A 15,521-nucleotide genomic window follows, 5' to 3' on the forward strand; every position below is an offset into this window, starting at 1 on the left:
AAGTAGCTCCACTGTGCAATAATGCCTGCAAGTGTTTGAGAAGTACTTTTTAAGGAGGGGCCCTCTCAAGCAGAGGCCACGTAGCTCAGTGTTTGTGTACGAGGTGCTGGTGAGAACACGGTGGTAGAAGGGGTGGAGCAGCTCGCAGTGTCTAATGTTGGAAGAACTTAGGAAAAAATAAAAAGATATCTTGAGTGAGGGAGCCGTTGCTCTCTAAAAGTTCTGTGTTTGCAAAGAAGTGGCCAAACAAAATTCCTCAGAGGACTGAAAGAACTGAATGGAAGTTTCTGAAGTAGAACTACTCTGAGGGAGCTCAGTACAGCCTGGCAAGCAGAGAAAAATCTCAGTTTGTGTGATTACTGAAAGAGGAAGCCTGTTTTCAGTGCTTTGAGTTGGGTGACTGTAGAAGAGAGTTAGTTTTGTTTTGTTGTGTGAACTTTACTTTTGGTGTGACTACTCAGCTCTGTATGAATAAAAAAGCAGTATTTATATGACTAATTAGCTGTGTCACAGCCTGACAGCTCCTGGCAAAATAGTTAAATGCCTTTCATGTTTACTCCAGGTGACATAGATTTGGGTTTATGATATAAAACACATGGGGAGCTTTTAAAGCTCCTCAGCTGCACTGATGTAAAAGCCACAAATCCTGAATTAAAATGTGGTCTGCTATTCATTAAATGCAGATGAGTTTCCTTTTTAGTAAGCCCATTAGCAGATGCCTAAATTTAGGAACACGTGCAGTTACAATCAGTGGAATATTCTGAACCTTCCTATCTTCTGTCTTGCAGAAGACTCTCTGTGCTGTGTCTTTGAGAGGTCTCAGAGCCCAAGCCCAAATGTGGAGCCTGGTTTATTCTGTTGCCTTTGCAAACTGCGCTTTATATGTAGATCTCCTCTGTTTCTTACTTATTTCTTTCATGATAATAAGGAAGTGGGGAAAGTTGCCATTAGAAATTCAGTTTTGTGCCTGAGCATCAAGTAGAAGCAATCTCCATTGCTGGCACAGCTCTTTTTCCAGGATGCAAACTGGTTGCTCATCTGTGAAATTCTGTTGTCTTCCATTCTTACATGGAAAAAATACTCAGTGTAATCAATGAACCTAACAAAAATCTGTTGGTTTTGCAAAATTGGCATTTAATTTGTACCTTCTTTTCATTTGTACAGGGTTCACTATCGTAAATTTCCTGGGCATTTTGAAAATATCATCACAAATAATTAAAAGAATGGTGGTTATGTGTGATAACATTATGTCTGTTTCATGCAACATATTAGGCCAATGCAGTAATTCTCACAAAATTGCACAGATCAGAGATGATTGGCTTAAATTGGTTTAGCATTTTCCTTGACAATCTGATCTAATCAGCATTGCAGGGGGGTTTATTCCTCCTAACTAGAACCATGTCCTGAAACAAGGCTGTCACTCTGCTTGTCTGATAAATTAGGGAGGTAATTGTGCCCATCTCATTCTTTACCCATTTCCTTTATGGGTACCACTGCTGGTTCAGGGCAGTTACACTGCAGTTTGTGATACTGAGATTTGTGTATCACGACTGAATAAATTCACCAAATCAATTTTCAGGCAGTTCTTTGCATATTATTGTATTTTTTACACAGCTATTCCAAAAATTGTGGTATGTTTACCTACAGATTAAAGTTAATGCCTTAAGTACAGAATTACTTGAAATGAGAAAAATAACTTTGCCATTAAAACCCAACTTCTTTTAATGAAACTTTAAGTTATAGTCAATAAATAGTTATTCTGGCCACCCTTTATCTTGGAGGTCTGTAGTTAAGAAACTATATGTTGCTTTAAATGAATTGATACTGTCTTAAAATCTGGTTTCCAAGTAGAAGGTATGCAGAGAGGTATTGCTTAGGACAAGCTGAAAATTCTGTTTCAGAAAGTCTGAAGACTCGGAACTTGGTACTCCTTAGTTTTTAATATCCTCATAGTGTGTTTTTTGAAAATCTGCCTTTTATGCATTAGAGAAAACAAAATTGCTTCCTGACAAAATATCGATGTCAATGGATACAGAAAGCCTTAAAAGTGCAATATTGGTACCTGTCAGAGAGTTCTGTCTTCATCCCAGGGGAAATGGGTTGTACTTAAAAATTTGTATTTCCTTAGATAATCCCATTCCAATAAATTAGAAGCCTTTACTCTGTTTTCAAGTTGTCCAGGCTTGTAGTAACTTTATGTTAACTTTGCCAGAATGATGCATGAACTTGTCTGGCCAGATTCATATCCATGGCACAGTTATGGCTAAAGGGGAATTTAATAGGCTGGTTGTGAGAACATATAGAGTAGGAACAACAGTGCCCAGGATTTATAGTGTTTTCAGATCAGAATAGGGCCAGATGGAGTGCATACAGAAGAAATATAGAGCCCTTACAAAGACCTTGTTCCTCTAAGGTGTTTTTTGTGTGCACCCACATGAAATAGTTTAGCATTGACTCAATAATTTAATAAACATTTCATTTCTTACCCATAGGAAATTACCACTGTAATGGAATTTGCTGGTTAAGTAGTAGTTTATTGGTTTGTAGTTCTGAGAGCTCTTCAACAAGTTTTTCAGAAGTCTCAAGACCCTCAGATTTCACTTAAGACCCAAATTTTCCTGTTTCTTACACTGCCCTCTATCACTGAGCACATTTGAGAGGCATCTCCAGACATCTTTCTTTGGTGTAAAGTAACTTTTGTGCCACGACTTTTTAGGAGCTTTCAGGTTATCAAAGTCTGCCAGAGCAGGAAGCATCCACCTCCTCTACACGAAGGCCTGTCCTTGTTGGGTGCCAAGTGTTGCAGCAGACTTCTCATTAGCAGTAGAAATGAGCCAAAACACAGACTCATTTTACAACGTGGAAAGGGTCCCAGTTGACTCATCTTTACAGCTTAGCCATCCTGACTCTGACTACAGCAAGCTCCTACTGTTGGTTTCTTTGACAAGCTCTGACTGCAGGCTATTCCTGCTGGAATATGACTGCAAGCGTTTCCTTGCTGCCTCTGACCACAGGCTTTTACCTAGCTCAACTGTGACTGCAGGCTCCAACAGCAGGCCCTGACTCCGTCAGACCCAGCCTGACCTCACAGCAGAGCTTCTGAAGCAGCAGCAGCAACTCTTCTATGTTTTGTTCCTCTTGTGTGTGTGTCTGGATCATTCCTTCTTCCTCCAGGCTCTCCCTGACCAGCCAACCCACCCTTTTTATCACACTTATCTTTATTAGTCACAGCTGCGACTCATTAAGGGCAAGGCTGTTCTTCTTCTTTAGTAATTAGTACAACTGTGATTTATCAGGCGAGGTCACTTGTAATGCCTTCTTCTGCACCTACACTAAGCAGCAAAACTAGACTGAATTTCCACTGTAATATGCACAATAAGCATGGGAGTATTTATCAGAAAAAAACTCCAAACAGAAACAAATGAAAATATATGTTAGTAGCATGCTAATAGCTTATACCATTATGTATGTGTAGTGGCTGCTTGAAATGCAGTAAAAGGTAGCATATAAATTAATAGCATATAAATTGTGTTTCAAGTTCTAAAAAATTTTAAAATTGAGAGAGTTTTAGCATTTCCTTCTGAATGTGCTGTCATACACAATTTAATCTTTAAAGTTTTGTCTGATTGTATACTATTCAAGTGTTATCATGATTTCTTGACAGCTGTTGAGGAGGGGATCACCTTTTTTTTGTTGGGTTTTTTTCCCATTCCCTGTCTGTCTGATCTGTCTGGTGTTTGCACTAACTACAGAGTGTGCAGGGCTATATGGAGCTGAATCCTCTCAGGATGGTTGTGTGTTTTGTATGGAGTTCACATCAGGTTTATTTTTTCTTAAGATTAGGGCTCTGCACTCTGTCATCTCTGCAGACAGAGTCTGACAGGCTCTGTCAGTCTCTCTGAGGAGCCCTGGAAACTTCAGTATGATTTACTAAGCTGTAAGTAAGCAGTAGTAGCAGGATTTAACCCACTTAGATACTGCATTTTTTCTTAGGAGTACTTCTGCTGAAGTAATTTCTTTGGGAACAAGACTAGAATGTCAAGAGGAATTAACTTAACTTGAATATTCAAAACAGTGAAGTTCAGTTTTTAGCAGAAAGCTATATTGATGTTGACACCTTGCCAGAAGTATTGTGATTTTTTGGGGAGGTGAGAGAATAAGTAAAATAACTTCTTTGAGGGAAGATCTGTTACTGTAACTTTCAGTTTTGTCTTCTGTGTATACTTTTCACCATGGTTGATGCAGTGATGCATCTTGGTGAGCTCTTTCTGCTGTTGCTTGTCAGTGTTTCACCACATCATGCAAACAAGGATTTTTCATTTAGGAGTTCATTCATCTGACACAGGATTTATAGCAGGGTCCTACATGGGAGCAGCCTTGCAAGACAGGAATTGTCAAACTGCAATTTTTGAGAATGCTGATAAAATGTTTTCATGAATTACAATAGATTTTAAAAGTGGGATTTTCCTCTCTCTATCTTGCTGTGTGACAAAGTTTAGGTGAAGTTTTCCCACTTCTAAACACTGTGTTGTGGCTCTGTGATCCAGTGTCAGTCTGGGATTTTCACCTGTCACACCAAATGGCCTCTGGCAAGACGGTATGGATTGCCTGACAGATGAAAGGCACCTGTAGAGGAAAAGGATGAAAAGATCCTTCCTTCCACAGAAAGCTGAAAGGCTACTGCCTGCAGGAAATAGACTATAGATCTTTTGAGTGCTGGGAGCCAGAGCCAGAGTTTGAGGCTATTAGGCCTCATGAGAGAGCTGAGCTTTGTTTTGCCTTTAATGATAGTCTGCTTAGATGCACATCATGAGTCCACCTTGCACGGTGAGGCAAAGCACAGCTGTGGCATCACCTCTGTAATCATGGCCTGTTCCTTCCTCTCTGGGCTGGGAAATCAGAGGGTCAGGCATGGAGAACATGATCAAAGCCTTTCCTCCTACTCTCTGGCATCGTTTCCAGCTCATTCTTCTTTTTGTGAGCAGCCTGTTCCACCTGAGCATGTATCATTTAGTGCAGGTATTGATGCCTGCTGCATGTCTTTAGCTGACGTCGGGGTATTTTTTTCAGACAGTGGTTGTGCTGACTTACTGTATCTACTTTCTTGTTATTGCCACTTAATGAAATCAGCAGATAAGGCTACACTGTGGGTTTTGTAAAGCAGTTCTGTTTCCTTGGAAAGGGCTTTCACAATGGCAAAACTTTGATGTGAAACACTGCTGCTTTTTTGAATAGACCTGCACTCAATAAGGGATAGAACCAAAATGAAACTTAGGTACTTGTGAGAACAGACAGCATGACTGAATCTGTCTCTGCAACTATTTTTGCAACCCTTTCTGTCCTGATCCTTTCTCTTAATTGTGAACATGTTCATGGTAACTTTTCTTAGGAAGAAGTATTGAAATCTGAATGGAGCTGAAAGAATGGGTCTCTCTTAATGAGTGTCAAAGGCTTTCATGGAAATTAAATCAAAGTTATTAATTGATTGTGTTAATTGGTAATAAATGAAAGATTTGCTTTCTTCAGAGGTCATAGAACAAAGCAGCAACAAGACAACAAAACGTCTATCCCTCATTTTATCTCAGTGGTGTTTTTTGATTTGGTGTCTCTGACTTATTTATACAATGAGCTATAGAAAGAGGAGAGGGAATTTCTGTCTTGGCAGCTGGTCACAGAGATCAGATGATTTATATAAGCATTAATTGCATAACTAGGAAATGTGAGTATGAGCTGAAGAGACAGAGATGATTTTGGAAAACTAACTGTGGGGTTTTTGGCTCAGGTGAGCAGTCTGTGACCAACTCCAGGCTGGTGCTATGACCAGTGAGTCTTCTGGAAGGAGACTTCTTTGGCCCAGGTGTGCAGCCAGCTGACATCTGTGTAATAATTCTCTGCTGCTAACTGATTTAACTGCAGGGAGTCAGTCTGCCAGGAGTTAATACCAGGCTCGTGTCTGGGTACAGCTTTGCATGGTATGTAAAGTTAATACAGGGAGGACCTCCAGGTAACATTTACAGTGATGTGCTGCAGGTAGCAGACTTTCTTCCCACAGGAGAAATGGAAATGATTTTTTCTTTTGGTACTAACTTAGCAGATGATTGTGCCTACCTAGTGTTGCTTCCTAGTACTGCTCATGGGTCACCTTTTCTCCCTGCCTTCATTCTGCAGCTGCAGGAACAAGTGGGAAGGAGGTCTGGCTGTGAGACCTCAGGCCATGACCTGTTTACAGAGGACAAGGCATCAAGTGACTAGTAAAAAGGCAGCTGATGGTCTGTAATAATTTTTATTTATTGTGAGAGACTGCCTGAAGAAAGTTGCTTCCCCCAAGAGTTTTCAGCCAAATAAAGGAAAGAAAGGCCTTGTCATCAGAGATGTGTGCTTAATTCCATTGATTGGAATTGTAATTGAAAGTTCCTGCTAATGGTTTGGGGTGGGTTTTTTTTTTTTTTTGTGTAGTGCAGTGTATTGAAATAACATGTTTACTTAGCAAACAAAAAATAATTGCATTTGGTAAGTGGATTAGTAGAGCTTGTAAACTAAATTCACAGATATCCATTACTGGAAAATCTTAAACTGAGATACAACCTGGACTACTGAGCACTTTTTCAATCAGAAAACAGCAAGAGATTCACAGATCACTTTAGGAAATACTCTTGCTCACAAAATCATTAGATAAAAATCCAGTATATTCAGTATATGTGTGGGTCTGTGAAAGTAGTTGTTTCTGGGATGGCTCTTCATCCGTGAAAAGACACAGACATCTGCGACCTCCCATGCTGCTCTGATTTTTGAAGTGGTATTCAAATGCTGTTCTGCTTTTTTCAAGTTAGGACCCTCTAAAATGATCTGAGTTTGTACAGTTGCCAAGCTCCTCTCTCAGACATTTATCTGTGTGGTAGCAGGGCCTGTCAGAGTAGTTTCATCCTCTGACTGAGGGTTTAGTTTGTCTTTCATCTTTGAAGAGTTGAAGCTGATTCCCGAATTCAGGCTCAGAGAATCAAATCAAAATCAAACTTTACTTGTACTTTGACAAGTAATGAAACATTTCACGTTTACAGCGGTTGGAACATGGTGTAGGAAGCAAGCACCATTAGTTTCCTGTCAGTGTTGTCAGGAAAAAAAAAAAGAGAACATCTTGAACACATCAAATAACCCAGTCTTCTCAATTTATGTTTCTGCATTTTGGGTTCTTTTTAGTAGGAGATCAAAGGATGCTTCCTGGCATTCTTTGGGAGACAGGATTTTGGTGGCATATTGTACTAGTACATAAACTGCTGTCTTTAGGTTTTGCCATGAAGGTAAAATCAGCTCTCAGGCCTTTAGATGGCTCTGGGTGCTGAGGAAGACTTTGGGGACAGTTGACATGTTTTCAGAAGATTCACTTTAATTTTCATAAGTCTCTGTGTTTGTAAGTACAGCACTTTAGAAAGGAGAGTTCTTCATTTGGTTGGCTCACTGTTAATGTGATTGCTCATAAATAATAATAAATTCCAGAAAAATATTTGTGTGTGTGTGTGTGTGTGTGGGGCTCTAGTTTATCTTGACAAATCTGAGTCAATTAAGGCATTTGATCTTGCTTTACTGGTGTGCTGTGGATTGTAAAGTGTTTACAGAAACGAGGGCTTCTCTTGGTTAGATTATGTGGTCAGCTGTGATGTGTCTGTCACAGAGAGCTCACACGACACCTTGAACAGACTTTCTGTGCAACTAAACATTGAGAATGAATGCTGTGATTTCATTGTACTGGAGCTCTTCTTAAATTGAGTTCTAGGTATATCTTTCCCCCTTCTCTCTGTTCAGAATAACAGCCAGAGATGTGGCCTTGTGAAATGAAAACCTTTTCTATTCAAGCAAACAGTACAAAGTGATGATCCCAGTAGCATCATCGCATGCACCTAAATATGGACTAAAACCTCAAATATACTGGATTGGTAAACTGGAGCATGAAGTTATTGCATGACTGAAATTGGTTTGCTATTTAAACATGGATACCTAGTACAGTGAATTTTCTCTATGTTGTATATATAGTTTTAAACAACTTATTTTACATAGAAACTTTGGCAGCAATTTTGTGCACTATGTACAGATGCTTTTTTTCCCCTTCAAAACTTCAGTCACTTCCTAGCAAGATAATCCGGACTGAAATTAAATATTTCATCTTAGCCTTTATGTAAAGCAAAATAACATTATTTTCTGATAAAGCTCCTTCTGAAATTCAATCAATTTAGATTTATCAGTCCTGGCCTTTAGTCAGATTGTGATAAAAAAGAATTGTTTCTACCTGACTTTATTTGACTTTTAAATTTTGAGCTTTATGTGCCAATAGTTACACTGACACAAGAGTATGTAAGGGCATGTCATGGGAAGACTTACAGGCAGCAAGTGGAGCTAAAGTTACACTTTTTAAAATAGCAGATCCTTACCATTTCCTTTTGTCTTTTTGTCTCATAGAAGCTCCACCAAAATTGGAAGACAACCCTGCAGATGCGTTCACAGATTCGTCTCTCTTTGCTCACTGGGGGCAGGAGCTGAGCCCTGAGAACAGGCGGCTGGCCCTGAAGCAGTTCCAGTACTACGGCTACAACGCCTACCTGAGCGACCGCCTGCCGCTGGACAGGGCCCTGCCGGACCTGCGGCCCAGCGCGTGAGTCCTGGGGTGCCCCCCCTGCAGGCCCGCACGGCGGCCTTCCAGCTCTTGTCCACCTGTAGGCCCACACTGCAGCCTTCCAGCTCGTCTCCACCTCTGGCCCCACACTGCAGCCTTCCAGCTCTTGTCCACCTGCAGGCCCCCACTGCGGCCTTCCAGCTCCTTTCCTCCTGCAGGCCCCCACTGCGGCCTTCCAGCTCTTGTCCACCTGCAGGCCCACACTGTGGCCTTCCAGCTTTTGTCTAGTTCTGGGCCTACACTGTGGCCTTCCAACTCTGTTCCTCCTGCAGGCCCACACTGTGGCCTTCCAGCTCTTTTCCTCCTGCAGGCCCACATTGTGGCCTTCCAGCTCTTTTCCTCCTGCAGGCCCACATTGTGGCCTTCCAGCTCTTGTCCACTTGTGGGCCCCCACTGCGGCCTTCCAGCTCTTTTCCACCTACAGGGCCCCACTGGGCAGCCTTCCAGCTCTTTTCCACATGTGGACTTACCTTGTAGGTGTGGGTACAGGTAACAGCCAGAACGAGTAATTTCTGTCAAAGAGATGAAGGCTGTATGTTTCAGTTGTATTCTGAAGCACTGCTGAGTCCAAAGTCAGTCCTGTTAAAATCCCACTAAGTATTCATTGATATTTCTTCAGCATCTGTTGGAAGCTTCATCTCACCTACAATTTACATTAGATCATGGATGTGTTTTTTCTGCTGAAAGAAGAACCTTTTAGTGGCAGTTTTCAGTTTTATCAGATAATCTGGCTAAATAAGAGCTACTTTATTTGAAAGCACAGAACTGACTGGTTAAGGTCAGTCAGCAGGTGAAGCTGGTGAGTTTTAGTGCTGAAATACACCTTTGAGGCGAGCATTGAAAACCCAGGGATCCTCCTTCCCTGGGCAGGTCTCTGCTCGCAATCATGCATGCCAGGCAGGGTGAACGCATCCAGGGTTATTCCACAATGGCTGCAGAGGTGGATGGGACCAGGGGAGGGAACTGCCTTTCCTTCAGTGCATCTGAGGCCTGTTTGGGCAGCACTGCTCACAGAGACAGTTAATGCTCAGTCTTTTTGAAGCGTTGCTGATATATCTGATGCTTTGAACAAACAGCAGCTCTGGAGCTGGAGAAAGATATGCAGGGAAAACTGCTTTTTTTTGCAGCTCATTAAAAAAAGAAATCATTAAAATAAATATGCTGGGTACTTGGTGAATCAAACGTGATCATGTTCACTTATTCTAACCAAATATTTTTATAACTAAAGCAGTAGTGCATTTTGCTGCACATTAAGTTGATGATAGCAAAAATATATGAACACCATCCCAGGCAGCACTTTAGCAGTATCTATGCTATATATTATTATATATTGTGTTGTAGAAATATTTTTGTTGCAGATTGGCTGTAATACTGACTTTAAAGAAATCAAAGGCCATGCAATTGTATTTGTGTTTTGATTGAATCAGTTTAGCAGTGCCTGTAGGGACAATCTCTTTTTTGTTTTCTTTTTTAACTGTAAACTGATCTGGAGGAAAAAGAAATCTTTTTAGCTAGACATCAGTGATAGAAATGTTTCTGTTCTTATAGCTCTTTTTGAAATTACTTTTCTGAATTATTTAAATATAATTTTTTTACAACTCTGCATTTCAGGAATTAAAAATATGGAGAAAATGAATATTACTGTAGCTGAAAATAATAAATTAAGATCAGGATTTTAAAAGAAACTCTAGTTAGAAATTAATCATGATCCTAATTCCTGACTGTCTGCCAGAAACATGACAGACGTCACAGTATGTGTAGGGACACATACATACAAAATAATGGCTTACTAATGGTACTCAGGCAGGTTCCCTGCACCCTTTAGGCTGGGGAGCAGGCGGGCACTCTGACACTGGGATGTAGTAAGTGCTGACCCTGAGGAAGATGAACTGTGTTGTCAGGCAGTATGCAAACTGTTTGCTGTATCTACAGCACCCTGTGGAGTGCAGAGCTACAGGTGTTCTGGAAGTCCTGTTGTTGAAAAAAGAATTCCTGCTCCTGACAAGCAAGTTCTCATTTGTGTGAGAGCATATGCATGAATGTTCTGGGGGAAAAAAAGTCTACTCTTTGAAAGTGTTTCCAGTGTAATAATCAATTTTTGGGATTTCTAGCACTTGTTTTTAAGCCAGGTGCAGAAGACACTTCCCAAGTCTGCATAGCTGTGTTTAAATTATCCTTGGGCAGGTACTGGGCTCGAGCAGCACAGCCTAAAAGCCAAGGACAACGCGGTGTGAAGAGAGCCTGCAGCAAGTGACATGCAAGACCAAGTTAGTCACCTTTGCTGGAACTCAGTCAGTTGTGGTATTTCTGATCTGACTAGAAATGCATGAGAGCACAGATATAAGAGGTACCACAGTACCTGGACAGAGTTAGCCAAGGTCTAAGCAAGCTCATAAGCCTGGCTTTAGCAGTGATTCTGCACGAGTCAGCATGACAGTGGCATCCCAGCAAAGGCTTGTGACAGGTAGAAAAAGGAGTAGAGCTCACATAGTTCTGTCTGGGCTCAGTGATGGTCTGTCATCTGTTTTCAGAACCTATTGTATGAGCTACAGGAATTTGGGAAGACAACAATATTTGCAACTGAAACCTAAGGAAATTCATACATTGTTAGCCCCAGTTGAGAGCAGGAGAATTAAGTGATCTGCCAAAATTGTGATATTTCTCCTTTTATATCATACTGGTATGACTCAGCTTTGACCTTTCTGCCTGCAGTGCTCTGAGAATTCACATCTGCATATCTCAGCGAGGGAGCTGAGCGGGTCTTTACAAGGTCCTGCAGAGAGAAAGGCCATTTCACATGTGTAATAACAACAAATTATAACATGCAGCATTTTCTAGGGTTGAGATTGTCAACATTAAATGCCATGACAAAAGAAGAGGACAGTTGGAGATTGCTGAGCCACAACATGGATGGAAGAGAGGGCAAAAATCCAGCCTTGCCCAGTTCTTCAGCGTGGGTGGCATGAAGAGGCAGTAGAACACATTCAGCAGTTAGGGCAGTGCACTCTGCCCAAGCCTCTGAACTCTGGCCTTTCTAGAAAAAAATTATCACATTGGATGGAAACATCCAGCAGAGCACAGTTGGGTCAAGCTGTGTCAGTTGTCACACCTTTCAGAAGGACATTCTCATGCTTTTGGTACTGCAGAGTGGTTTCTGACCCTCTGTACAGCCATGAGCCTCCTGTCCCATTCTGAATTTGGTTCTTTTTCACTGTGAGTATTTGTGCTAGCACAGGGTGTCCCAGCACAGTCCAAAATAGTCTCTCTGAAGTAAATAAGAGGTGCCCTGGATACTTTAGCCTCCTGAAGTAATCATCACACTGTGAGGTAGGCTCAGTTTTTGCAATAATCAGTAGACAGTGCAGCGTTTGTTGTGGAGTACTGTCTCTGCCAGGGCCTGATTTTGTGCTGCTAAAGTTGGGTGCTGTGCTGTTCCCCAGCCTTTTGTGCATCTGTTAGCCCAGCACTGATCTACACAGAGTGACAAATAGCTCTAATGAGCTTGGAAGCCCCTGCTTCATGCAGGAACAGAGGATAATAGTTCTGTGTTAGTTATAATTCTGTTGTGCTCATTACTTTTAGTAGGGCAGACAGTACCCAAAAAGCTTGTTTTGAGTGAAATGTGAATGAAACAAGCTCATGCAGAAATTCATTATAACAATTTAGGTTAAGGGTCCTGAAACTATCTCCCAAACTCCTTTCGAGTGGATGCACTTAAGATTCTACTTTGTTGGCTTGTAAATTTTTGTTGCCTGTTCCATTGTGCTGAAGCACATATGGGAGAGGGAGGTAATATTCTTCTTTGACTATGTGATGAGCGAGAGAGGCGTGGCAGGAAAGATTTGCAACAGGATCCCAGCAGAGGAGCTGTTTCAAAAGGTCTGGCTCCTGCATTTACTGTCTAATACGAAGAAACCTGGCCAGTAAATACAAACCAGCCTTTTCATTCAGTGTAACTGGCTGGAAGAAAGCAAAGAAGCAAAGGCAGGAAGGGTGGAAGGTAAAAGAAGCATTTGAAGCTCAGATGTTTTAATTCTTTGGAGATTGTGAAATAGCATGGCATAGCATGTGGCTTGCAGCAGGTTTGCCCTTTTCCTGGCTGAAAGTTTGTCATCTGGAAAAGTGCAGAGTAGAGGGCCTGTTTCCTGTGCTGAGAAGGGCTTTGGCTATTTTGTAAGCACTTCCTTCAAACAATTCACCACTCCTGAAGTGATTATCTAGAGGCTCAGTTTGGCAAGGGACAGTGGTAGAAGCCTTGAAGACAGCAAAATTTGGTTTGTGATAAAGTGGGCACAAAGAGAGCAGGCAGGAGGTCCCCTGAATGCAGATGGGACTACGAGGAAGAAAAATCAAGCATTGGCTAGTTGAGAAGAGTGATGTAGTTTGGGACCAAAGTTTTTTATGTGTGTACACCTCTCCAAAATGTCCATCAGTCTTTCAGTGGCAAACATAATCCTGGATGTAGCATGCATCTGACTTCTATAAAATTTTTCCTTTATTAAAATTGATATAAGAAAAACCAATTATTTAAAATAGTGAGGTTCAGGCTGGGCATTTGTATGTAATCTCTATTTCTCCCCAAAAGCCAGCTCCTCCAGAGTTGCATTCCATAAACCTTTGCCCTCCACATGTCCCTGTGAAACAGTTCTGTTCTGCTGGGTTTATGCTAGTGATGGATATAGCTCCTTGTTAATTTCTGACCAAATTCTTTTGTTGCTAGTGGTAAAAGAGAACATTATTCTTGCTTGTTGGTTTTGATGTTTCAAAGGAGTAATTAAAAAAGAGCACAAAAGCCTGTAATGTATTGTTTTGGACAGAAGTCCTAAAACTTCCAAAGTATTCAGCCTTCTTGTTAAATGCCTAATGTTTAATGCTGTCGCACTTCATGCTCTCTTTTACTTATCTCTCTAACTGTGATTCTACTTTTTCTCATGTCACCTTTGCTGCCAGAGCAGTGTGTACTGCCTGAGCAGTCATCCCCTGGGATTCTGAGCTCAGCTTCAGTTTTCCTGTTGAGATGTACCTCCTCAAATGGCTGCTCTAGAAGTGTTTAATATCACTGGCAGTGATACCAAATCTGCAGTTCTCAGGCTGTTCTAATAACCCAAGTTAATGATGATGTACACTTGCATGGGAAAAAAAGACCTTTTTGTTGTATGCTGTTCAATGCCAGCCTGGTTAGCATAGCTCAGTTAGCACTTAACATACTGATGATAACAAAAAGGAAAAATGAAGTATGATCACACAATGAAATTATAAACATAAATACAAAAATAGTTGTGCAGAAGTTCTTACAATGTCGGGATGTTGGGGGACACAAGACAGATTATGGACTTTGAATCTGGTTAACATAAGAGATTTGATATCAGGATGCCTTAGCGGTAGCAAACAGAACTTTGAGGATCGCAAGAAGATTCAATCAGACAGGTTTACCGGAAAAAGAAAATTACATCAGATTTGTGCAAGCAAGAGATGTTTAAAATGCATAAGTTTATTTATGTGATTATTAACCCAATCACTGTAGTAAAACATTACTAGCCTCCCTAAAATAGTATATAAGTGTTGGTATCCCACAATAAATCTGATTCTGAACACCAAATCAGTCTTCCCATTTCTCTTCATTGCTGACATTACGTACTCTGTTCTTTTGCCAGAGTTTTACTGCTACTTATTTCATTTATGCCAGAATTTTTTGTTTACTCCCATATATTTTGAACTTCTGTTGGCCATTTTGGCTGTGGACAAAATGTTACCAGCGCTTGAAGAAAGTACAATTCTGTTTCTGCTTATGCATCTGAAAAATTCTTACCCTCTTGGAACTAAAACTTGCTCCTATGCATGTTACTAAAACAGCAATTGAACCCCAAAAATTTTTAGTAACATCCTTATTGCATATCATATTAAACAAAAAAACACCCAAAAAGACCACCAAAAAAACCCAAAACCAAGTGGAATATATGCTAGAATTTTTTTTCTAAGCAAAACCATGCTATTTTGCTATTGTTTGATGTGATGCTCTTGATAAAAGTTTCTCAAAGCTTGCAGAAAATAATTTGAGTTCATAATTATGTACATATTTGTAGAAAGTCTCAGAGATAAGTTATTAATACAGGAAATCATTTTTAGTTTGCTGCTTTAATGCATAGTTATGCTAAACTAATTTTAATGGCTAATGACTGGTTAAATTGAATTATCACAATGCATAGAGGAATAGAGTTGTCTTGTGGACAAATATTTGAAAGAAGCTTCATGATTTATGCTGCCCTCCATTTACCAGAGCCGTGCTTGAACTAGAACACCAGGAGTTTCTCTAAATTTCTGGTAACCATGACAACTGCTACTTTAGTGCTATTAGCCCAATGTAATTGAGTGGAGTGGGCTGCTGGCGGTAATTTTTAGCTTTGTTGAAGCGATTCTCACCACTGCAGCTCGGCATCTATATTTGAAATTCAGTGCCACACTGGAACGCGCTGTGTGCCTCGTGGATTGTGAGTCTGGGAGGAGCCTCCCGTGCGAGAGGCAGGGCCGGGCCGGGCCGGGCCGGGATGTGCCCTTGGCGCGGCTGCCATTGGCACCTCACGTTGTGGTTGCCACGCAACCGCTCCCTTCTCCGAGCTTTGTGCGGCTGAGATTTCCGTCCATACAGTTTCCTCTCCTCTTCCCCTCTTCAGCATATTTTAGGCACTTATACACACCTCCTCTCTCTCTCTCTCTCTCTAGGTATTTTTTATTCTTTCCTATCACTATGGAATTTTATTCCTCCTAAAACTTGGCATGAAGATGATGACAGATATACTTGTGAAAATGCAGAAGTGCTTTACATTCTGTGCAGGATCTGGGGATGAGTTAATTCTGA

At 41.0% G+C, this 15,521-nt stretch overlaps 1 protein-coding gene and 1 long non-coding RNA gene across 4 annotated transcripts in view; one reads left to right on the plus strand and one right to left on the minus strand.

Annotated features, from left to right (window-relative positions):
• Window positions 1-15,521, plus strand: part of GALNT18 (polypeptide N-acetylgalactosaminyltransferase 18) — a 209,243-nt gene that overhangs the window by 83,856 nt on the left and 109,866 nt on the right. For all 3 annotated transcript variants that reach the window (XM_064426187.1, XM_064426186.1, XM_064426188.1), the window contains one exon: window positions 8,452-8,644. In XM_064426187.1, the coding sequence (XP_064282257.1) occupies window positions 8,452-8,644 (193 nt within the window). The remainder of the gene's footprint in view (window positions 1-8,451; window positions 8,645-15,521) is intronic.
• LOC135303913 (uncharacterized) lies at window positions 1,627-8,562 on the minus strand. The gene is made up of 2 exons (XR_010365333.1): window positions 8,424-8,562; window positions 1,627-5,237 (listed from the first exon to the last, which is right to left on the minus strand). It is a non-coding gene; the product is annotated as an uncharacterized LOC135303913 (long non-coding RNA).

The sequence above is a fragment of the Passer domesticus genome, chromosome 6, assembly GCF_036417665.1.
Source record: "Passer domesticus isolate bPasDom1 chromosome 6, bPasDom1.hap1, whole genome shotgun sequence".
Lineage (NCBI taxonomy): Eukaryota > Metazoa > Chordata > Aves > Passeriformes > Passeridae > Passer > Passer domesticus.